Here is a 26,244-nt window from a genome sequence, read left to right on the forward strand (position 1 = left end):
CCTAACGTATAAGCTACTGTTCCAATTTTAATCCTTTATATATATTTAAACATACAAATAAAACATTATTACTGTTGTATTATACAATATTCATTTAGATTTACTCATATATTTACCATCGTCATTGTTCTTCACTACTTCCTGCATCTCTGATCTTCTGTCTAAGATAATTTTCCTTCTGTCTGAATAATGTCCTTTAGTATTTCCTTTAGTATGGATCTCCCAGAAACAAACTATCTAAGATTTTTTTCAAGTTTAAAACATCTTTACTTCACCTTTATTTCTCAAGGATATTCTCCCTAGGCATTGGGTTCCAGACTGGCAGTTATTTTCTTTTAAAACCTTAAGTATATCAGTCCATTGTCTTCCGGATTCAATAATTTTCAGTTGAGAAGTTACCTGTCACTTTATTTGTTGTCCCTTTGAATGTAATTTTTTTTCCAGCAGCTTTTAGGATTTTATTCTTATCTTACTATTTATTTTGTTACAAGGTATTTAGGTATATATTTTTATATAAATATATTTATATTCTATATAAAATATATGTATATTTATTTTTCTTGCTTTGGTTTTATGGGGCTTCTTAAATCTTTCATGTGATTTAAAAAAAATCAGTTTTGGGAAATTCCCAGCCATTATCTCTTCAAGTATTGTTTCTGTCCCTTTCTTTCTCTTTTCCTTTTGGAACTCTAAACATACATAAGTTTGACCTCACTCTAACTTATGTCTCTTGCTCTCTTTTCTAAATAACTTACTATTGTTTTGTCTCTTCATTGATTTGAATGGTTTAGCCTTCTCGTTCACTAATTATCTCTTTTAATCTGCTCTTAGATCCATCAAGTTCAGAATTTCACTTTTATTTTAGTTCTATAATTTTATTTGTTTCTTTCTTAAATCTGTTCTGCCTTTTTAAGGTTTCTAATGCTCTGCTGAAATTTTTTGATCCTGTCTTCTATCTCCTTTATTACAGCAAGCATAATTATTTTAAAGTCTGTATCTTTCAGAGCCAGTACCTAGCTGGAGCTAATTTATGAGTGTTTACATAGTCTGTTACATAAGATATTTCTTTTCAGTGTATCTCCTTCTGCCTGGTTATCTTTGAAAATTTCTTCACTGTGTCAAAAAAATGTTTGTAGAAAAAATTTGAGGTCCCTGGAAACATTTCATCCAGAATCACTTTAATCCAATTTCAGGAACTAAGATTTTCTGGATTACTCTCACAATCTAGAGCAGAGCTATTATCTGGGCTGTTTTCATTCTTGTTTACGCTTACAAAGCATTTAGAGCCAGGAGATTTTACCAGAGTTCCTACTCTTAGTAGGCTCTGGTCTCTAACTTTAACTTCTTTAGCCCCATAAAGATAGCTATCAAACTCATTATTTAGCCTTTCAACAAACTTTTCTGGTGGGGAGGATATAGCTCAAGTGGTAGAGTGCATGCTTAGTATGAATAAGATCCTGGGTTCAATCCCCAGTACCTTCTCTAAAGATAAATAAAAAGTAAATAAACCTAATTACTTCCCCACCACAAAAAACAGAAATAAAATAACTAACCCTTCTGAAATCAGAAAGTCTCTAAGAAGGAAGGAACCTGAAACCAACCTCTCTGTAGGTCAACTTCTTTGGATTTAAGTCTGCACACAGATTTTGAATTGGTGATTTTTCATCACCTTGTTAATTCTCCAATGCCACTGTATATATTCTTTTCTTCCTTTCTTTCCTTCTTCTCTTTCTTTTCTTTTTCTTTTCTTTCCCTTCTTTCCTTTTTAATTTTCTGTCCAGTTTTTCTTGTTTTCCTCTACAGAAAGTTTGGTCCAAATGACCTAGCATGCATCACTGTAACCAGAAATCTCCTATATACAGTTTTCTCTCCTATTTAAGATTATAATACAATTTTCCCATGATTAAATATTCTTCAAAACATATTAAATTATATTGTATTACTATAGAAAATATGTTCACCTGTTGTTCTAGGATCATATTCTTCTCTCGCTCTACATTGAGAACCATTCTCTTTGTATATTCTAGTTGCTTCTCTAGAAGGGTACAGCGAGACTGGGCTGAGCTTAATTGCATACTTATATCTGTGAAAAAGAAAAAGATATAATGAGTCAATTAGTTGATTATCACATAGATCAGAGAGTTGGTTATCACAAGAAATGCATAATATGAATCCAATCAGAGCCAAAAGTTCAAAGCTTCTTAGGTTCCAAATATTGACTCTCTCAGAATTATGAATATACATTTTGTGAATATCTTATTAATTATATATAACTGGCTTAACACTGTCTCCTCCTAAATTTAGACCCAGAGGGCATACTTCTAAAAGAGAAGGATGTCAGTGACTTGTGAGAGAATAAAAATCCTGGCTGTTCCTAGGAAATAACACCATCTGGAAAAATAGAGGACCTGAAGTCTCTCCCTATGAGTACATGTCTTCTCTTTCAGCAAACTCAGGTATATGCATTCTACCATTCCCATCTTCCTCTGTTCTTGACTACCAACAGCACAGTCAGTTCCATAAGAAGTAAGTAATCTCGTTCTAATCCTTTAATTTTTTACTTTCCTCAACTCTTTCTTCCACTTTTGTCTAATCCTTCAGAAATTTTTTTCACTTCATTTCTTCATTCTATTTGTAAATTGAAACACAAACTTGAATCTTATTTATGACGGTAAATGTAGTGTTACAAGGAAGAAAAAAGCCATAATTTTGCAGTGAAATTATATAAAGAACATTATGTTCTAAATCTCTAAAAACTTGTGTCCAGATATCCTTTTCATAATTTCCACAGAAACCTCTACCAACCTGTCCATTTCTTCTAATTAATATTTCATGTTAAATAAATCTTATTTGTTTATTTTTATTGTTTTTAAATTGTTTAATTACTAGTGTTGCTTTATATTTTCAAATAAAAAATAGTGTTAACTGAAAACAAAGTATTTCAACTATATTATGGGCTAATAATTTACTGGATTTTGTTGGTATTCTGAAAATATTCTAATTCCTAAACATAACTTATCTAAAAACTTAACTTTTCTTTTAATCTCAATAATTTATGAACTGGGATAACAGATATAATAGAGGCAGGTTCAAATTTATATCCATTTACAGCAAATATCAAAATGTCTGAGAACAAGTCCTCAAGGTTTGAATGCACGTAAAAACAAAGTTATTTGAGTAAATCTTCTTAGACTGGGCTTATTATTTTCAAGCTGTAAACTTTGGTAATCACTTGTTTCTGAAAACTTAAATTTTCTTACCTTTTTTCTGCTTTACCAGTTCCTGGTGTGCCAGATTTCTCTCATTTGTTTCATTCTCCAAGGCCTTTTTATATTGTGCTGCTTCTCTGGAAATAACGTTCAGGTTATCTTCAGCTTGTGTTCTCTCTAACTCTAAACGATGAATCTTTTCCTGAAGAGTTTTTAAGGCTAAAATAATAGCTATTGGAAAAAAATGTGTATGATATTTTAAGTGAGGATTTTTGAACACTTAGAATCATAGCAAAAAAATAAGAGTAGTATATTTTTGTTTGTGAGCCAGGAAAAAAAAAATATATATATATGTACATGCCTCATAAAAAAGAAAAATGACAAAAACTCTGAGGGACAAATTTTAACATATCTTATAAAAAACAACATATTTATGGTTGTATTGAGTAATTTTCTAAATTTGAGGTTTGAGAAAGCTATTAACCACAATTTAATTTAATAAAATAAGTATTTTCAAATTAAAAGACAAAAAATATAATGTATAGTAAGGGAGGTATGAGTCCAAGTATGGATAAAGAAAATTAAAATAGTGTCCACTAATTAATAAGCAAATTTATGTTTAAAGTTTTTCTCAGTGCTTGATATGTTGTTTCAGTCAAACCACAAACATTTGTTTCTTTGTCCAAAATATGAATTAGGACATATGAGGTAGAACACAGTTTCTTCCATTAAGAAAAAATTACAACCCAATGATTTAATTGATGTCAGGCTTGAAAGATTATGTTACACATGTATTACTGTGATTTGTATTCAGCTATATTAATATCTCCATGGTTCAGGTAAGTTCAGAGTTATAATATTTTTAGATATTATCTTATACTCTCTTTTCAGTTATAACTTCAAATTATAAAACTAGAGATGAATGGAATATAAATAAATGCTACAGGTTAACTTTCATATAGCTTATATCCAATTAGAAAGATATTTGCTAGAGATTATTATGTGATTTGGATTATTATTTCTTAGAGTTGTTTTGCACCACAAACTAGTCTATTTATTAATGGCAACTGCTATTACGGAGTATTTTAAAAAAAACAATACAATAATCAGCATCTAAGAAAGTAATGTAAATGTATGGCTTAGGTATGCCTCGAGTCATAAATGTTTTAATTCAATAAGATCCTCCTAAGTTTATATTTTAAAAGTTATAATACTTGTATTTTGTAGTTATTCCAATATACTGGCTTCCTGAAGAATTTTCAAGGGTAATTTTGGATATATGCAATTTCTGAATTTAGTTGTTGAATAAGACACAATTTTACTTAATTCACTAGTATTTTAGTCATCTTGTTTATTTAGAAGTATTCTAAATCTGACCTTTTATTCTTCAAAGAGTATTTTCCTATTTCCTAGTGATGCTTTTATGATAAACCTGCAATATGTGCCTGACTGGTTATGTTAATCTTCATTTTATAGCTGAAGAAGCAAAAATAAAAAATGTTAAATAACTCATTTAAGTTTACATAAACTTTAAGCAACAGAATCAAAATTAGCAGTTTTATTAAGATTAAATACACAATCATACTATTTTCTACATAAAAATGTAAGGTTTTACATAACATACTTCATACAATTCCCCTAGTTTTAAATAAGATTTTATGTTAGCATTACCTTGGCTATTTGGACTGTGAAGCATTTTAGTAGCAGTAACTTCTAAGTTCATGGAGTAGTGAGATGATTCATCACTCTGGGTAAATGACGGAACAAACACTCTTTCAGGAGGTCTAAGATAGCTTCCTACTATACTATGCATTAATTCAGAATCCATTATCTGTAGAGAATAAAGGAATGACACAGTACAGCATTATTCTTTCCTACATGAATAACAAAAACATTAGGTAAAAATTCAGGTGAAACTTTAACATAAATACATAATCATATACTGTGGAGTTGTATCTTTATGAAGTTAGTTATCACAAATTCAACTATAAGTTCAGCAAAAAGAAAGAAAAAAGACTATTTACTCTATAAATAGTATAGACAAATCTGCCTGATCTTCAATGAGTATATATGCTTTGGAGTGACCATTACATGGGTAGTGAATTTGCTAGTTTCTCAGTTGATCATAAGCTCATCATCTGAGCACCCCACTACAAACAGTTTGACTCCAGGGTTCAAAGAGAAAGTACATATTCCAAAAGACAACAAAGCTTTGAAAGACAAGCCACCCATATAATACAATCCTGTAAGACTCCAGTGTATTGAGATTTCAGTATACTGTCTTCCTAAGATTTTCAGTGGTAAATCTGAATATATTAATTTCTGAATCTAACCCTTGAATAAGATACAACTCCATTTAATGCATTAACATTCTAATCATCTAGTTTAGAAGGGTTCCAAATCTGAAGAACGTAAAATAGTTTTACTTTGCCATTCTGGGCTTTTTTTGTTTGTTTGCAGAAGAGCCTTTTAACCATCTTAGCAGGTAATTTTTTAACTTTCTCAAATCATTTTATTTTCCTTCCTGTAAATATTTAAATATTTTAGAAATGTATTCTACTTAATGGATTATAGTCAACATTAAATTAATTATAACCATACTGAAAGAAATAGGATAATTGTTTACACACAAAACAATTCACCAGCACAATTTTAAGAAAGTTTGCTTTTAAATTCCATTATATAATTATATAACTATAATTAGCCTATTTTAACTTTTGAGAATTGAAAATTTCCAGTGACTTCAGTACTTTCCCAATTCACAGGGCAAAGGCAAACATTGCCGTGACTATTATTTCCTGGGACAGCAGAGAACACACTTCACTCAATAGGATTTTCTACTTTAGCCACTGCCATGATGGGGTGTCTTCCAGGCCATTCTCATCCATCTAAATTAGCAGTTATATAGCCTAGGAAGCTTTGCTAGAATACCTGATGCTCTTTGCCTTTAAGAGACAATCATTTTTGCTACTGTTATTAGCACCAGGTACCGTTTATTAACCATGTCTCCACCCCTCTGGTTTCTTGATGCTCAGACACTGTTCCTCATGGGACAATACATCTATCTAAGATCTATTCCCTCAAAAAATAAGAGAGCAAAGTTAGTCATATCTGGCTTACAATAAAATAAAGGTAGGGCACAAAGTACAGAAGTTCTGAACATGGCTGTACATCTTCAGAGAGAGGCATGTGGTTGAAACTATCCAACAAACCTTGGAGTTACCCAAGATATCTGATTCAGTTTTCTGCTCCTGCTGAGTTTCTCCAATAATGCAAAGAATGAAATTTTGCCATTAGTCACTATACACTGAAGTCCTTCAGAGGACTGTCTGCTTCTTCTGTCCCAAATAGAAGTATTATTTTACAAAATGAATTTTTGCACTAATTAATAAACAGGTTCAAATTTGAGGTTTTAATGTATATGACTACTAAGAAGATACAAGTAAGTTAAAAATTAGACCAAAATTTATTTAAATTAAATGTGTAAAAACACATCTTAAAGTGGGCATAAGCAGAGTAACAACCTATTGGTAGGTAAAGAAAAAGAAAGGAAATAGTAAAGAAATGAGAGAAACAAGCCATGGGGTTCTCATTACCCCATGAGTTCCAGCTTAACCCTTGCAATCTAGCGTCCTGTGTTATAAACAAGTGCATGAACCCACTCAAAGCTCATTTACATAAAAAACTGAGGCATCCTAGGAGAAAAACTCTGAAGGAATATGAAAGAAATACAAAAAGCTTGATCCAAAATCAATGCCTTAATTTGCAGAGGAGGGGAAGAGTGATTCTGAGTAGAGTATGGTGGTGGTCATTCTAATTAATCTCTGACCCAGTCCTGTGTACTTAATACGTGGGTGTTGGGAAGAGAGAGGTCTATAAGTAAAAGTGAGAAATATTTCACCAATATCCCTGTAAAAGATTGAGGTATTAGCTGCTCTGCTTTGAATAAGATGTTATATTCCAATGAAGGCAGAAGCTGCCAGGGATCACTAACACAGTTTTGGTACTTTGAGAGTTCCAGTGCATTTGTAGTATTGCTCAGCCAGAGAGAGACCGAGAGTGAAAGCAGATGGAAGGGACATATTCTTGGGCATGTATTTGAGAAATTTCTAGAGAAAAATTTCTGAAAATACAGAGGTGCCTAAGCCCCATCCTCCAAATATTCTGGCATGTGTGGTATGAGGCCCAGCAGTGAGTAACTGAAAAGACCTCAGAAACCCTTGTTGGAGCATTTTAGAGGACCCACAAGTAGAGGCCAAAGGATGTAAAATGTGGGCCTCATTTGTATCAATAGCCTGGTAAAGCTTAGGGAAACTCAAGTTATGTCTGGAACCATTCCTGACAGCTTGTAACAACCAGGGAAATTATCCATTTTCTCTATGGTATATAAAAATAAGACATCTTAATTGATTGCAACTAAAGTGCCACTGCAGAAAGCAAATATCCCTTCAAAAGAATGTGCTAGACACAAACACTAAGCTGCAAAGCATTTTCACTTATTCTTGTGGGAAGCAATTATTCCAAAATGGTCCTTTTAAACAACCAACGTGGTGGCTGACTGTACATCTTTGCATAATCCCATAGGACTATCAGGAAGACAGTATCAGGAGTCAGGTAGAGATACTACAATGGGTTCTTGAAATAGAGGACTCTGTTCACCCAAGTTTAGATTTCTCCTTAGAGAGACTGGAGAAAGGTTAACAGCTCTATGTCTTTTATCTGGTTTTGTTTGTGTATGCATCCAAGTTAACTTACCTAAAGAGCAAACAACAGTCAAGGTTGGACTACCTTTATTTTGAATGCGTATCACTTTAAAAAGTACACTTATAACTAAGTAGAATAATTTGTGGTTAAGGAATTTGCCTCATAGATGCTCTCATAGATATTATAATCTATTATTTATAAAATAAAATAACTAAAATGTTAGGATAGTGATGTAAAAAACAACTGGTCAATGGAAATTAGTAAATCTAAGAACTTAACATAAGTACTTCAATGGGATTCAACAAATGAATAAATTGTTGTTCATTCAATAAATGATGTTAGAAAAATTAGGGAAAAAATCCAGTTAAACTTTATCTCAGTTCCTACATCAATACAAAATTTCAGATACATTAAGAGTTAAAGTAAAAAAAACCCCACTAATCTTAGGGGTGAGATGTTTTGTGTTTAAAAAAGGGGGGAAGTAAAGGAAAAGATACAAAGGCTACATTAAAATTCATCCTACAACATAAAAATTATGAACAAAACTGAAAGGCAAAAGAAAAGCTGAAGACATAGAAGTTGTATACAAATCAGGATGTCTTTTTGCAGAGAACCTCAATTTTCCTGGTTTAAAATCATACAGCACCCATGTGTAAGCTAATATACAAGTCATAAGGCAAATAACTGTACCTATCATGTGAGTTACTTGTACAGAATCAATAGTTTTCATTCTGAAATTCATGAAAACTTTTTAATTCACGAAAACTGCTGTGGCAGGGAAGTAAACTATACACAGTTTTACTGACTATTATGTACTGAATTGTGTTTCCCCAAATTTGTATGTTGAATCCCTAACCTCCAGTACCTCAGAATGTGACTGTATTTGGAGATAGGGCCTTTAAAAAAGTGATTAAGTTAAAGTGAGGCCCTTGGGATGGCCCCAAATCCAATGATTGATTCTTTATAAGAAGAGGAAACTTGGATACACAGATACACCAGGGATATGTGGGCACAGAAGAAAGACCATGAGGGGACACAGTGAAGGCGGCCATCTGCAAGCCAAGGAGAGAGGCCTCAGAAGAAGCCAAACTTGCCCACATCTTGATCTTAAAATCCTAGTGTCCAGAACTATGAGAAAACAATTTCTACTGTTTAAGCACCCAGTCTGTGGTGTTTATTTCGGCAGCCCTAGCAAACCAATACACTGCAACTTAACCCCTCTGTTTCACAGTGAATGAAACATAAGAATAGTGACAAGGACATAAATGCAGATGCCTAAGGTTTACGGTATTTAGAGCACATAATAAAGTTATTTGCAATTTAGTTTCCTACTTAAGATGTGAAACAATTATGTAACTCGGCCTTGATTTATTTTCCCCTTATAACTGGCCTTATAATTTATAACTGACCTTCAGTAACACCTAAAGCTTTCTAAATTGACTACGAAATGACTCATGTGCTATCCTATATGCAATAATTAAAAATAATTTAAAAATTTCCCAGCATACTCAATAGAATAAAACTAAAATTGTGCTTTTGACCCATATTTAATTTATATGTAATTGAATTACCTTTAAACTCAAATATTAGCAGTAATTTTAGCCTAAAATATTACAAAATATTCCTTTAACAGTTTATATTAAAAAATCAATACTGCTTTAGATTTAAGAATTAAAGTGATATTCAAAAAATTACAGAATTGTGGAATTATAGAATTATGAGACATTTTGAATTACAGAGACATTCACAACTAATCTGAAGGTTAAGATACAATCAAATTCAGGAAACTTTAGAAGACAGCTAAATGGAGACTGGTTTTTAAAAAAATATTATCTCATATTTACCTCCCAAAACATTAGCAGTGACAAAGGCTGTATTTCAAGTTATTTAATTTGAAGCAGTGGTGACTGTATGAAAAATATTTGGGGAGTCCATAGTACTATAAGTTTGTAGAAGTCATAAATAACTGTGAATTTTAGAATTGATGGGGAAATTTTAGATGTCCATTTAAAATCTGTATCAATTCCAATATTTTCATTTTGTAGCTGTAAAAACCAAGGTCTAGCGATACTAAGTAATTTGCCTAAGGTTACACAACTCAAGTTTCTGTACTCCGGAATTCCTGCAGCTAGAGAAAAATATTTTTTCTTAAGGACTTTGGTTGATTTATACTTATCTAAACAGAGACTACCTTAGATGGAGAGTCATCAGGGAAATGCCTCCTAGAGAAAAATGGGAGGTAAAAAAAAACACTGAATCAAACATAGACTCATGTAATCTTATTAAAGTCTAAGAAGGTCTTAGAGGCCATCTGTTCTAACTCTTTCAATACAAACTTACTCTCACACTATCTGGTCTTAAACAGGTCACCTAAGCTCTGCTTAATATCTCCAGAGAGAGAGCTCACCATCTTCATGTTGAATTCAAAGCTGCTTTCTCCAATTTTTATGGATTTAAGTGGATTTTTGAGGAAATATATATAGCCTCTATACTTACTGATGTAGACATTGTATTGAGTGTTTACTATGGTAACTGTGGTACTACATATTGAATTCATTTAGTTAAAATCTTGCTGCAGAATTTAGGATCATTTTCAAACTTCAAATTTCACCATTCACTGCATTTGAAATGCCTATAAAAGAGTAAGGAGATTCACCCTATCCCCTAAATGAGGACAAAATAGAAAATTAAACAGAAATGACTCAATCATACCATAAATGATAGTTCATTTCTGATTATATCTCAGTGAACTTAACTAGATCCAGATTAGCATAGCTGAATACTAACTTAGGAGATAACTTTAGCATGCATCTAGTCACCAAGACCAGCTGATTTCTTCTTTCTTAATACCTTAATAGAGTTTATTTGTTTTTAATAATTTACCATATACATAATACATGTACATGCAGTTTAAGGAATTACAATAAAACAAATTTCTGTATCTACATCTAACTTAAGAAATAGAGTGCTACCCTGTACTGTGGAGGCCTTCTGTGTGCTTTTCCTCATCTCTTGCTTTGAATTTTGTGCTACTCATTCAAATGCCTATTAAATTTTATCATATTTGTATGTATCCTTAACAATATACTGTTTGATGTTAATGGTTTTAATACTTTGTATAAATGGAATCATACTTTTCTTATTCAAAGTGTCTTGATATTTATGTTAGTGCATGAAGCTGAAGCTGTATGGTATTCATTTTCACTGCTGTACAGTATTCTATCATATAACAGATTTTAGAATGCATTAATTCTAATCACTTCCTTCCAGGCACATTATGCTACAGTTGTCTGGAATTTTCAGTTCTATTTTGATTTTAACCACACAAATTAGACAGCACTGTTTTGATTTATAAAGTCAATGTTTGGTTATGTTCACCTACAAGTTTTCTTTGCTCATTGTGGTAGATACTATGATGCATTGTCCAGATTCCCTTTAAGGAATGTAGGCTTTTCCCACAGCTGCTGGTAGTGCAGCCAGAATGCAGCCCTTGCTGTCAACCCTCTTGGGGGACTGCTTTACCTAAAGAACGTTGTCTCATCTGAAGTTAAGGCTTCTTCCAGGGGGAGCCTGCATCCAATGAGGGTAAAAAGGCCTGAACCTCGTGCCCCAACTCAAAACAACTCATCTCCAGAGCTCCCTTTGGGATCAGTGAAACCTTTGTTGGGTCTTCACTGCACAGCTTAACTTCCCTCTCTGCCTAATACTTCTTCCCTGCTCTCCCTTTCATAGGTACTGACCCCAAGGATAATCTTTAATAAATGTGTATGTTAATCTCTCAGAGTTGGCTTCCTGGGAAACTCAGGGTGCAATAATTACCATTCCTTCTTTCTTAGATTACTTTCCTTCTTCGTAAAGTATGTATTTTAGAGACTCTTTGGATGAGTGTCTATTAGGAGTGAATTTTCTTAGTTTCTGTTTGCCTTAAAATGTCTCTTTCACTCTTTCTCTCGAAAAGTAATTTTTCTGAATATATAGTTCTGGGTGGACAATTATTTTCTTTCAGCACTATGAAAGTATTATGTCTTCTAGCTTCCAATGTTGCTATCCAGAAGTCAGCTTTCAGTCTGTCATTCTTTACAGGCAATCTGCCTTTTATACTCTAACTGCAACATCATCTCTCTGTCTTTGTATTTTTTCAGTTTCACTACATTGCGTTTAGGTATGGCTCTCTATTTTGTTAACCTGACTTGGAATTTGTTGGGCTTCCTAAATCTAGAGATCCACCAATGCAAAAAAATTCTTAGCAATCTTCTCTTTGAATATTCTCAACTTCTCCGTTCTCTTCCTGTGGAACTTCAGATGGACATATATTGGATATCTAAGTTCCATATCTCTTAATCTGTCTTTCATATTCTTTATATATACTGTGCTATGTTATGGGTAATTTCTTAAGCTCTATCTTCCAGTTCACTATGTTTTTTTTTTTTTTAGCTGTGTCTAAATACCTTTTTGACTTATCATCTAATTTTAAATTATATTTTTCATTTTATAAATTTTTTCAAATCTTCCTGATCAATTTTAATAGTCTCTTGTTCTATAATTGTATCTTTTTAAATTTCTTTAAACATTTAAAACATTTTAAAAAATTCTATACGATAATCTTAGAAATCAGTCACTGCGGCTTCTGCTGACACTTATTTATAATAGCTGGTTTATTCATATATTTAGTGATTTCTGATTTTATTTTATTATCTTTTTTTTTTAATGGCAGTACTGGGGGTTGAACTCAGGACCTCGTGCATGCTAAGCATGCACTCTACCACTAGCTTTACCCCCACCCCCTGGTAGTGATTTCTGATTTTAAGTTCATTCCTTGGAACTTGAACTATGGGGATTCTTCAAAACCAGTATTAAAAGCACTTTTCTTCAGAGAAGATTTCTATTTGTTTCTGCTAGGTCCTTAGGGAACCCAAAACCTAAGGCACCATTAAACTAAACTTTCATATTGAGATTTTGTTTTGGCAGTGTGAATTCCAACTCCAGGATTGTGATGAGGATTTTTCAAGAGAGCTTCTTTCTGTCCACTCCATTCAAAGCAAGGGATGAAACAGGCAGTGTCATTCTGAAGAGCAGGTTATCTTCCTGTCATCCACAGAATGTTTTACCCGTTGGGGATCTCAGCTTTATGCTGCAGTGTCCAAACTTATCACCTACCATGCTCAGGCTCAGACTTTGTCTCCTGCCCCACACAAGCAGGAATGCCTCCTTAAAGCCCAGGTTCTGGGTCACAAGGAATCAGAAGGTGCCTTCAGGGGCCAGAGGGGTTCTAGGGCTCATTTATCCATGTGGAATTGGGCTTTCTCATTATGTACAGCATTGTATTTTTCCTACTTTGCTGCCAACTCAGCAAAGTTTCCAAAAATAAGTTTTAAGCATTTTATACAGATTTTTATGTTACCAGAATTTCTCTGAACATCTAATCTATTATACTGCTTCAAATTGCAATAGCTTTGGACATACTTTATAGAGATGCTAACTGCCCCAGACAAACCAGTTTTAGTTACACACACACAGAATGAGATTTATGCTTCAAAAAGGGAAAAGAGTTTATATCTTTCCATTCAGTTAAAGTTCTCAAAGCTACTCTATACTGTAAAGTTTGTTCTTCTTCAATAGCAGAAAGTGAGTATCTGGTTAGTCATTAACTAAGCACAGAGTTCACTAGGAGGATTCAGGTAATAGAGTACCTGATAAACAATCTGTAGACTGAGAGTACGAAATAGTATCAGAACCTAATTCACATCCTAAAGCACACTATATATTCAACTTTTAAAGTTATGTGACATTATAGAAATACCATGACTATTAAATTCCAGAAATTTGGAAGCAGTTTAATCATTATGCTTCAATGACGATTATGTATGATGTATTAACATTTGTAGTAAATCTTCATTTAACATATTGATTATTTGACATTCACATTGATCTATTTAACATAATTCATAATTAACTTTAAAAGCAACGCTTGCTAGATTTGAAAAAAAATCACCGTTTTGTAGCATTCAGAGTAAAAATTTATTTAGGCAAGAAACATCAATGCTACATTCAGAGGTGGAAATGTTGCTAAGGAGTGGGATGTTTGCATGGTCTTAAAGTATCTTGTCCACAGATTGCTTATAAGATGCAAGGGAAAAAGTAGTAACCAGATAGTATAGAAACAAAATAACACTCTGACAGAATGATTAGAATTAACATTATCCACGAGAGGTAAGATAGACCTTATGTGCCTCTGGGTATGAAACAGAGAAAGACACGTCACTTATGCAGCATTCTGGCCAGGGATGTGTAACTTGAATCTCAGCATGAGGAAACACCACAAAAGCTCCAAATGAAAAACATTCTATTTTTTTATAAAGGGGGGGCTGCTTCCTTTAAAAATGTTAATGTCATAAAAAATGATGACACTTCTAGGTAAACATATCCAAAAGAATTGAAAGCAGGGTCTCAAGCAGATATTTTTTTCACCCATATTCACAATGGCATTATTCACAATAGCCAAAAGGTGGAAGCAACCCAAAGGTCCAACAATGAATGAGCAGGTAAACAAAATGTATATACATATAAGGTAATACCATTTGGCCTAAAAGAGAGAAGGAAATTTTGACACACACTAAAACACGGAAGAACATGTTTGAGGATATCATGCTAAGTCAAATAAACCAGTCACAAAAGGACAAATACTGTATGATTCCACTTAAATGAGGCATCCAGAGTTGTCGAACTCATAGAAACAGAAAGTAGAATGGTGGCTGAGGGGAGGAGTAAATGGATAGTTATAGGGTTTTAGTTTTGCCAGGTGAAAAAGTTCTGAAGATTGGTTGTACAAAAATGTGTGGTAGAGGAGACAAATTAAAAACAAGCTATGATTCAGTGGGATCAGTTCCATAATAAAAGCATTCTCAGGGTGTCATGGGAGCACAAAATAAAAATTATATAACTCTCTCTGATTGACGGAGAGATAAAGAGAGCCAGAAATAATTTGGAATTATTAACAGTTTTGAGAGAGGAGTTTAGGTAAATATGGCAGAGTGAACACACACATTGACTTCTGCTTCCTCTTGGAAACCCACTAAAATAATATTAAGTAATATTTTTTAAAGATATATACCTGCAAGGACAAAGAAATCAGAAAGGGTAATAACAGCAAATCTTTGGGAAATGGTAAACAGAGGTGCAAGTAATAACAGACTTAGCTAATGGTAAAAAGGCAGCAGATTCCTAACTCAAGTAATAAAAGTGAGTTTCAAGTTTACCCTGCAGAACCTCCAAATGGCTCACGAATTAGGTGCACCTCTGTAAGTAAACGTCTAAGTTGTTAAGATAGGGCTGAAAACTATATAGGATGAAAGTTTAATTCAGAAGTAAATTATCTGCCCAAATACCCTTTGCTTCTCCGCACAGCCAGAAGACTGCTTTACCCTCAACTGGGAAGAAGATTAGAAGTTTAGTTTTGTTTTTTATATGAAGAGCGAATTATTGAGTATGTATGGATTGGGGGACACTCAGCACAGGTGAGGGTGGGGAACCAGATTGAAAGCAGGAAGACTCAGTTCACAGAATATTGATAGACTATACATCCAAGTGGAGAAGGGAAGATCTTCATCCAGGCAATGTGACTAGCCCAAGTTAACAAAGATACTGAAGGTGATAAAATGAATGAATTGGATGGATTTGGGGTTTCCAAATTTTTTCCAAGTTTTTTTTTAGTGTCCACTCTTAAATATAAGTTGTTTAACCAAGGCTTACCAAACATTGAGGAGAGATAGGAAAGACAGAGATCAAAACAAACAAAGAGTAAGAGGCTTAACAGGAGCACAAAATTTGGAAATACATAATTAGTGGAGACAGAAGTATAACTGTCGAGGGACATGACAGATCTTAATGAATTTGGTTGGAGCATGGTGAACAAATATTGGCAGTAAGAGATGGCTAAAAAGGTATACCAGAGCCAAACCACAAAGGACTTTACATATCAAATAAGTAGTTTGTATTTTATAGGATCAGGCAATGGGGAGCTAATAAAGGAAATGAAGGGGAATAACATGATCAGGTTTGTATGCTGACAAGTTTATTCACATGACCCTGAGGGAGACTGGAGTGGGAAGAAATTATAGGCAGAGCGACAAATTAAGAGGTTACTGAAGTGATTAACACAAGGAAACATACAGGCCTGAATTAAGACTGGAATAGATGAAATCAGTATGAAAGATTCTTAGAAGATACAATCAAAAGGACTTAGGAACCGACTAGATATGTGAAATGGGGGAGAGAAAAGAATAAAAAACACTCCCCAAATTTTCACTTGGGCAAGTAAAGAGATGGTGGTGACATTAGTGGAAAGAAGAAATAATATAAAAGGAGATATAAGTCTGATGGAAAACAATGAATTATTTTTAGATATAGTTGAATTTGAGGTGCTTAGAGACACAGAGCTATCTAACAAATGGATTGAAATATGGGTCTGGGGTTGGGTGAGCAGTCTAGGCTGGATCTAGAGATATAGATTTGGTTATCCATTAAATCACCCAAGGAGAGTGTAAAAGATTAGCAATTTTCAGTGTGTGTGCATGGAAAGGGGTGGCTGAGATGCAATGACTTTGTCCATTAGAGAGTTTATATTATCTATCCATTGTGGTGCCCCTCAGACATGCTGAGGCAAAATTTTTTAAAAATTAAGAATTACAGATTTAGGAGGGAAATCAGTTGCACTCAGAATGCTGACCACTAGCATTTAGGAGACAAATGAGGAATAAAAGCCCTTAATGGAGATCAAAGAGAAGTGAGTATAGAAGTGGGGGTGAGGGGAACAGGAGAAAGTGGTAACAAAGGAGTCAAAGTAAGAACAAAAGTAACTGTTTAGTATCTATATCCAATATGCTATGCCTTGTAGAAATAAGAAACACAGGGCATGGCTTCTGCAGTGAAGCAGTTTACAATCTCACTGTTGAATTTCAGACCAACAAGAGACAATGACAGGGGGAAAAAAAGAACACAGGGGATGAGTTAGCAGTATATCAAGTAAAAATAGTTTGCCTATTCTATAATTATTAAAATTTTGGGGGCATTCTTCAAACTCATCATCTTACATAAGTTTGAATAGAAGAAATATGAAATATGAAACATGAGTGCAATACTTAGTTTTTTAAAGAGTATAAAGCAATGCCAATCTTTTACAAATATTTTATAAATTATAATATAGCATCCAACAGTTAATTTTCAACACCCTGCTACCTGATTTTCAAGCAAATTTATCAATTTGTGGATTTAAGATAACTAGACTTATGAACATTTTACCTAATAAATAGAAAGTTAGATTTTTTTCTTACTGAACTTGAACCCAATAAGTTTAAAACTTAACAATGTCTGAGATTATTTAAATGATTAGACTCCCCATCATCTTTACCTGTAATATTTTTTAACATCTTTATTGTGGTATGATTCCTGTACAGTAAATGACACATATTTCAATGTACAATTTGTTAAATTTTGATAGATGTATACACCAATGAAACCACAACCACATTCAAGATACCTAACATTTCCATCATTCCGCAAGAGGTGCAAATTTGGAATTCCTAATTTATCCCTTCCCACCCTACTCACCCTCTTGTCTTTATCTGTAATTTATCTTGAATATTCAGTTCAGAGAGAATGCTCTTGATTTAACATAAAGTGCATAATGAAGGATATAAAATTATATAATTTTTAAAAAGGACAAAGATAAGCATAGATAAAAGACTATAAGTAAATGTATTAAACGCTAATAGATGGACAACAGATTTTCATTTTCTTATTTCTACCTTCTTATACATTTTCTACAATAAATACATATTAGCTTTATATTAAAATAGTTTCCTTTTAACTAGATTTCTGTAGAGGTAGAAAATAGCTGAAGATGTAGAGTATCAATGACTTATATTGATATCTGTAGGGGCACTTACATCTTTTCATTTTTAAGGGTTTTAAATGCCTCTTACATCAATATAATCAATTATGCTTATTTCTTCTGTAAGTTCCTACAATCTAAACTACTAAGTTCTGTGAAGGGGCATTGTAACCTCAGGGCCTAATCCAAAAAATATTTGTAAAATGAATCCCCTGAAACTAATTTGTTAGGTCAACAACTTTTCCCTACCTCCCTACACTAATGTTTGTCATGGTTAAACCCAGAATTTCTATAAATGCTGTCCTAAGTTTTAAAAATACCACATATTGTACTTTGGAATATACTTTTGCATACGGTGTTTAATTTAATATCATTTTATTTAAGGAAGTAAATCATAATTATTAGAATTTTAAAATATTACTGGTGATATTTCTTCAGAAAGTTTTTTCTTTTCTTTTCTTTTCTTTTTTTAAATTGTTAATACATAACTAGATTTATGTGTTTTATTTTTAATGGAGGTACTGGGGATTGAACCCATGACCTTGTGCATACTAAGCATATACTCTACCACTGAGCTATATTCTCCCCCCTTCTTTTAAATAAGTTGTTTTGAAGGGGTTTCAACATTCTTATGTTTATTATACTTATCCATTGAATTTTGAATTTTAACTCTGTTTCTAACCATTTCTCTTATAAAAAAATTAATAAATAGAAACCTCAATTAAATAGAGTAGGGAGACCTTAAGGAAGAGCTCTCAAGCCCTGTGACATAGCTAAATCCAAAAGGAAGAAGTTTCCTCTTCTTTCCTTTCAAGGGCTTAGCCAATGAAAAGCTATCAACTCTTTGTTTATTATAGCCCTCCCAACTTCCTTTTTACCTCTATAAAAGAGTTCTCCCTCCCTTGCCAAGCAGTGACTTGCACAGGACTCACCAAAGTTGCAGATTCCAAGTTTTAATTTTCTGCTGACCAAATAAACTCATCTTTGCTGGAGAAACATCTGGCAGTCTATTTGTTTTAGGTCATCCTTTGGAATGGATGATGGCAAACTTATTAAATGCAGGAAGAATTTAGAAATTGAGTCAACAAATAATGAATTTCAAAATCAACAGTACTCAGATTAGTTGCTATAAATCTTCCCTGGCCTTTACATTTTGTTTTTTTTTTCTTCCACAGACTGAGCACACTCAATATTCAGAATTAATTATGGGAGTACTGATTAGTCAAGCAGTCCAAGGGGGAATGAGCTGTTGGACAATGATATATAACTGAAGTTTACCTATTTAATCACCAATATTTATTTCAACTAGTTTTAAAAGAAATATTTCTAAAATGCCTAACCTACTTTTCTTTTTAGGCAGAGTGTACGCAATACAATTTAACCTTTGGGATAACTTAAGGATATCATAATAGCATTTTAATTATGCATGATGACACTTAGCCACACTGATACTTGTTGAATTGTTTGTCCCTTCACTGGAAAGTTCTAGACTGCTACACATTTTATTTTCTGTCTTTTCACCTCTTGCTATCTCTTCCCTTCCAGTCTGCTTATAAGCTGTCTGTTTACTTGACTCTAGCAGACTCTCTCTCTGCTTTCTAATTGCTTTCCCAACCTGTAACTAATAAGAAACAATAAAACAATCAAGTTTTATTTATTAGCCATACAAAGATGAAAAACACAGTCTCTGGCCAACTTAAAACATTCAAGGCTAAATTACACAACAAAGGGTGCCATGGGAACCCAGAGGAGGAGCATCTAATCAAGACTGGGGATTTCAGAGGTGGCTTCCTGGAGGAGCTCCTTCTTAAACTGAAATATTAAGGATGAATGAACAGAATTTGATAGACAAAGGAAAGTGAGAGAATGAGTAGAGGAGAAGATCAAGTGCACAAGCCAAAGAAATAGCATGGTAATAATAAAAATGATACCTCACATTTATTGAATGCTTATTATGTGAATTAAGTTACTAAAATCCACATAACTACTCTGTGAGGCACAATTACTCCCATTTTAAAGATGAGTAAACTGTGGCACAGAAAAACTGTTTTGCCCAGGATCACATAACTAGTTAAGTGGCAAAGTCAGGATTTGACTCAGGCAGTCTGGCTCTAAAGCTCACACTTTTAACCACTACGCTACATATTGCTTACTTATGCAAAGTTATGAAAGCTAGAGAGGATCTGGTGTTTTGGGCGAGCAACTACAGAAAATGTACAAAGCTGGAAGATTGTAAATGTGCCTGAGTACTGCAGAAGAGGAGGCAGAAACCAGATACGAGGAGCCTTATATGCCAGGCACAGGTGCTTGGATTTTATCCCGTAGGCAATAAGAGCCACCCAGCAAAGGAGCAGTAGGATCACATTGCCTCTGGTACAGATTTCTGTGAGTTAGAATGGAGAAAAACAACCAGAGACTAGAAGTCCAGGAAGGAGGCTACTCCAGAATGCTATGTGAGAGGTGATAAAGTCCTGAACCGAAGCAACAGAAGTGGGAATGAAGACAGGGAACGAATGAGAGGTGATTAGGATGTTGAAGTCATAGAACATATGACCTGGATGAGGAAAATTAATGATAGGAAGAAATTAAAACTGTAGTCAAAGCAGAAAACAGATTTTGAGGGGTGTGGAGGTAATATAAAGGTTCATTTTTGACATGTCTGAAGTGCTTGTGGGACAGTAACTACATAAAAACAGCTACCACTTACAATGAGCTTATTATGTGCCAGGTACTGGCCAAGGAAATGTACATGTATTGATCCACTGAATCGTCAAGGCAACCCCATGAGATATTTATATTAATTTTATTTTACAAGAGGCAACTGAGAAGTTAAGCAACTTGCCAAAGGTCACACAGTTATTAAGTGGCTGAGCTGGGACTTGAGCCCATGTACCCCAGATCAGAGTGTATTCTGCCTTTAATAGAAACATGCCAGTTATGTATAGGTGAGTCTGGCATCCAAGAATAGTTTACACTAAAGATAAGGATTTGAAAAATCATCAGTATATACAGATGGCAGCTGAAGCCATGAATATTCACTTAGATATAGAGTACGCAGTTTTCCTCTAAGTGTGGTCCTTAAATCACTTAGGGAAGGAGACCTAGACGGTATTTAAAAAAAGTGCAGATTCCTGGGCATCACCTAGGTCCACAGAAACAGAATCTCTGGAGATAAATCACAAAAATAAATAATTTTCACTCCCGAATTGATTCTTTAGCAAATTAAAGTTTGAAGATCACTGATGAAGAATCAGCAAAGAAATGTGTAATAATGACATTGAGGTTTTTAGAAGTATGTCTACAATAAGTAAACAAGAAGTATGGTAGGAAGTATGGTAAAGGCTTAAACAAGCATCTGATAGATCTTTTATCACATCTAAGCCAACATCTATTATAAGATGCATTATTCTTTTATGTTCCACAAGAAGAAAAAAATAAGAAACCTCATGCAAACCTGGAACAACAGAAGGGCTATAAATGCAGTGTAAAATAAATAAAAATAAACCGACCACACAGAAAGAGACAAGAAACCCTGAAACCCTTTCAAGTACTAGGCACTGGGTAGAAGGAATTTTATCCAAAAGACAGTTCTTACACAGCTTTATAGTCTGAATTAATACTATCAGTGGGGTCAAAAAACAAAACAAAACAAAATCCCGCAACTTTCAAATAGAGATTTAATTTAAAATGGGCTCAGGTTGGTAGCAGTGCAAATGACTGGTAGAGGCAAATCCAAGTCCTTTTTGAAGTAATCTGACTCCAATACAGGCCAATAAAGATTACAAAATGTATCCCTATTTTATAAATTTTTTAAATGTGAAAAAAAATGTTTTAAAATCACTGATATATGGTAAATGGGATGTATACCAAGCTATTCTGAATGCCCAGAAACTCTGGAGTGGAGGAGCTATTTTCTGGTTCTTAAAGGTTCTTCATACATAATTTCATATATGTGTTCATTTGTTTTTAAAAGAACTATAAAACAAAGATTATTAAAAATCCCTTTCCTTTCCATCACATTAACCATTTTTAGTAATTCCTCTAAATATAAAAAGTCTCATCCATAAAAAAATATAAAATGAACAAGCAACCAACAAATGAGATCAGATCACTTGTCCATGTAAATACTTCTGTGTTCTCTGAGACTCTGAGAAGTAGACTGCACAATTCACCACAGGCTTTGGTGACTGTCCAGACACAAGAAGGAAGAGCAAACTTTGCTCCTATCAAGGATGATGACTTACAGTCCCAGTCCAACATTTGGTGTTTCTTCTTTCACTCACAGGCCACAAACACACTAACTTAATATCCAGAATACCATGGCCCTTTTTAAGAAAAATTGATCCCTTCTCAAGAATGTCATCATGAAAAAAATTCCTTTAGAACTTTTATAGTTTTCCAGAAAAGCAGTGTATTCCTAGTTTGGACATGCATTTTTCATCTTTTCCAAGGGTAGTATAAACATTGTGCAAATTATACACCATAGTTGCTCTGGGATCTTATAAAACTGCAACATCATCAGGTAGCAAGCACATCATCCAAACAGATTGTTAGAGGACTAAAATGGCTTTAGAGTGAAAATAGGCACCGACTGATCACTGTGAAGAGTTCGCTAATTCAAATGTGTGCCTTACAAATAAACCAGGTATACAGCCAAACTGCTGGCTTCTCTCTGCTTTTGGTGGATGAAGGTCCTCAAAGTTCCTCTCAGCACAGTCTGTCTAGAACAACTGACAGAAGAATGCTAGTCTGATTCTCACTCTTGCCAGAGTATCTCTTTCACTCAGGAAAGCTATTTCCTATCCTGGGAACAAGTGTAGACACGTATGTACGCAAGTGATTTTCTGAGACTACAGAAAGTAAAATTTCCCACATCCCTATCTATAATTTAATTCCAACTTTCCCATTGAACTAACAGAATATTTTTATAGTGCCACTCCTGTCCTAACCATGTTATAAAAATAGTTTCTATGTGGAATTGTGGAAAATTCACTCTAAATGTCAGTGTCAACCTACTTGATAACCCTTGGGATGAAGTCTGTTAGCACAGTTCATGCACTATATAATATTTAATTTAAAAATATTTAAAGTGGCTCATAATCCCATTATACAGAAATTCCTATTACTATGTTTTTTTAAGTAATATATCCACAGGTTACAAAATTTAAACAGCACAGAAAAGCACAAAATAAAAAATAAAACTTTTTTCTACTCCTAGACTGATGATTCCCAACCACTTCTACTGCTTTCTCCTCTCTGAAGAGAATCAGCATCAAAAGATTCTTGAGAACAGAAAGGAAAACAATTATTCATACACCTAAGTACTTTCCTTTTGGTGACTTTCCTGTCAAATACATCAATCAACAGGAAAGATTCATCAGATTTGAGAAGCTTGGCAGTCTTTTTGATTATAGCATTACTGGTTCATTCCTTACCATTGCATCCCTGTTGCTGTTGCTACTTTCTTGCATTTAGTGATGATGGAGTAATTCTTTTCCTTTCCCCCTCCATTTCTGTGGATTTGAGGACTGAAACTGCATGGTTCTAAAAAATATGACATAATGGAAAGAGCTCTGGACTGAGTCAGAAGACCTAGGTTCTTTTGTTTCTGACACTTACAGCATGTAATCTTAGTTACTCGTTCCTTTCTCTTAGCTTTGAAAGATATAAAGTCTTATGTAAATATACAGTGGCAGAAGTAGCAGTGATAAACTATCATTCTTTTCAGAGAATTTCAACTTCTTTACAAATTAGCCTTATAAATATTAATCTCTGACATATTCTTCCTTTCCCTCCCTGTAATAATTCAACTTTCTATATTTCTATTTCCTTAATTCTTCTGACTTGTCAGATTTCCATTCCCCCTAATAAGCAATGTAATCCTTCTTTAAATTAAAAAATATATATATATATAAATTCTTGACACTAAACTATTTCTGAATTTCTTACCACTTTACATTTTTAGAAATGTTACCTTTCTAGGGACTTTTGTTATATAATGCATTTTTATTGTTTGATAAGGCAGTACAGCAAAGTGGCTAAGGGGTGGACTCTGCAGCAAGACTCCTTGGGAGTGAATCCTGCATGATCTGAGGCAAGTTTCTTAAGCTTTCCATGGTTTTCCCCCACCTATAAAATGGAAATAATAAGAGTACTTACCTATTTTAGAGGATTATATGCAATGAATCAATACAAAGTACTTAGAATAGATCTTGGCTCATAGTAGGCACTCAATAAATGTTATTACTGATATCTGAAAATTTTTATATTTTGAATATCACATCCAAAATTTTGTTAGTATAATCACTGAAGTCCATGATACTGACAAACCACAAAATCCAAAAATCCCTTTTGAATTATCGAAACCTAAATTATATCCAGTACTATGTTACTATTATGCCATACTATATCCTAAAGTTTCCAAACAGGTAACCTATAAATGGTATATAAGATGACTTTGCACAAAATGAAATGCTCCATTCCCCACAATATTTAACCTACTTATAGTAACTTTATACTGCTGCTGTACAAACCCAAATTTTTATACCCAGCTTATGCCCAGCCCTCTTCAAGTGACAATATTACTTTGGGAGTTGCCCTGATACATTTGTTTTTTATTCTTACTCAAAATGGTAATTTTTTTTAATCAAGTACTGACTACCATTTCTCTGAATTTTAAGAGTTCATATACCCTCAAATGTCCTAAGGCAACTTAAGCTCATATCTAAAACTTACTATATCATCATCCCCCTAAAAACTATTTTTCTTCCTACATTTTTAATCTCACCTAATAGTATCATCCCCCTACTCCCCATCTCTCAAGTCCTGAGGACTTCAACACCTAGAACACTTCTTGGATCACCTATACTATCTTATCCTTACCACCCCTGACTGACTAGGTGCCCAAGCCCAGGCCCCCATCATTTTTCACCTGGTCTATTACAATGGCCTTCTAAAGTGATTTCCCTGACACTAATCTTGTCCCACTAAAACTATCCTCTTCTCTGCCTCTAGAGTGATCTCCCTAAAATTACAATCCAGCCATGACATGTCAATGCTCAAAACTCTCCAGTGACTCCTCACTGCTTTCAGGATAAAGATTGAGCATGTTCTCAGGGCATTATAGGGCCCTCTATGACCTATTCTCTATCAATCTAGTTCCTTTCTCCTTTCTCTACTGAATAAACATGTTTCTAATGTTCACATTGTTCTCTCTTCCTAGAATAGTCTTACCCATTATGCAAGACACGGTTTATCAGTTAATCTGTCCATGAAGCTTTCCCTTTCATGGCTTCCTGTGGCTGGGCTAATTAACTCCTCTGTGCATATCTATATAATATATTGAAGTAATCTGTTCATGTCCTCCCCATTAAACTGAAAGCCTTGAGGACAGGGATCAAGTCTCATTCATCTTTGTAACCTCAGCACCTAATTTAATACTTAACAAATGCTTGCTAAACTGAAATGAGTTAAAAGTCACACAGAGTTCCAAAATAAATTCTAGCGATAAGTTATCTCAATATAAGGTAAAAGGGCAATGCCTAAAAGAGGGTTCTAGTCACTAACAGCAGTGTCTGAGTTATTCTGTCAAAAAGCAACACACCTAGGTTTGTCATAACATTGTTCTCCTTAGCATCCAGAGCTCCATATTCGTAATTTCAATTCTTATCCCTGTTAGCAAGCTGCAATATCTTAACCACACCGACTTTTGACCCCTATGTCTGAAGTGAACAACTGTTCTAAAGGGCTGAAGTAATCTACTGATGGACAGAGTTGTTGACAGGCTGATCTGTAAAGAGACACCATTAAGCCCTTACTTTTTTCAAACTGGACTTGTTGGCACAGCTGTTAAGGTCTTAACATGAGAAACAGCATATGTTGTTGAATAGCACAGAGGGCAAAAGGACAAAACCTGATTTTCCTGCCTAGCTAAGGTGGAAGCTTAGTTAAGATTATCAAAATACATTTTACTTAAAATGCACCTATAAAAATTTGCATTACTCTCCTCTTAAATGTTGCAATTCTTCATTAGTTACCAATGCGCATACTTTACTTCTGAATGACTGCGCCAAATGCTGAAAGTGCTGAGGGCCTTCCACTATACCTCTAGCAGCCAAACTACAAGAGGCACAGAGAAGACCCTATTCTGATGGCTAAACATAAGATCTTTTTGTTGTTCCTAAGAACCTCTCTTGCATCCAAGTAGAGACTAGACCTGTGACTGCACAGCTTGCTTCATTTAACACTGACATGACTTTTCAGTAAAGCTAATGTTAGGAGTTTGCATAATTTTCAGTTTCCATTTCACTTCAATTCCAATATTATTTGCTGAGTGCCTAAAATGTGCCAGACTTTGTGCTAAGAGATGGATGTAGAAAAAGGAAGAGGTCATAGTCTCAGGAGAAATCAATGCAATGCCTAACCAACGTGGGGCTTTGCACT

General features: G+C 34.1%; 1 protein-coding gene across 3 annotated transcripts in view; it reads right to left on the reverse strand.

The window, feature by feature from the left end:
- Window positions 1–26,244, reverse strand: part of CEP57L1 (centrosomal protein 57 like 1) — a 60,495-nt gene that overhangs the window by 17,056 nt on the left and 17,195 nt on the right. For 2 of the 3 annotated variants that reach the window (XM_064486799.1, XM_031456136.2), the window contains exons 2-5: window positions 23,238–23,346; window positions 4,881–5,040; window positions 3,261–3,440; window positions 1,962–2,083 (exon numbers count right to left, since the gene is read on the reverse strand). In XM_064486799.1, the coding sequence (XP_064342869.1) occupies window positions 1,962–2,083; window positions 3,261–3,440; window positions 4,881–5,040; window positions 23,238–23,273 (498 nt within the window). In that variant the 5' untranslated portion in view covers window positions 23,274–23,346. The remainder of the gene's footprint in view (window positions 1–1,961; window positions 2,084–3,260; window positions 3,441–4,880; window positions 5,041–23,237; window positions 23,347–26,244) is intronic. The other variant, XM_010989602.3, reaches the window with a different exon arrangement.

This window comes from Camelus dromedarius, chromosome 6, assembly GCF_036321535.1.
Source record: "Camelus dromedarius isolate mCamDro1 chromosome 6, mCamDro1.pat, whole genome shotgun sequence".
Classification (NCBI taxonomy): domain Eukaryota; kingdom Metazoa; phylum Chordata; class Mammalia; order Artiodactyla; family Camelidae; genus Camelus; species Camelus dromedarius.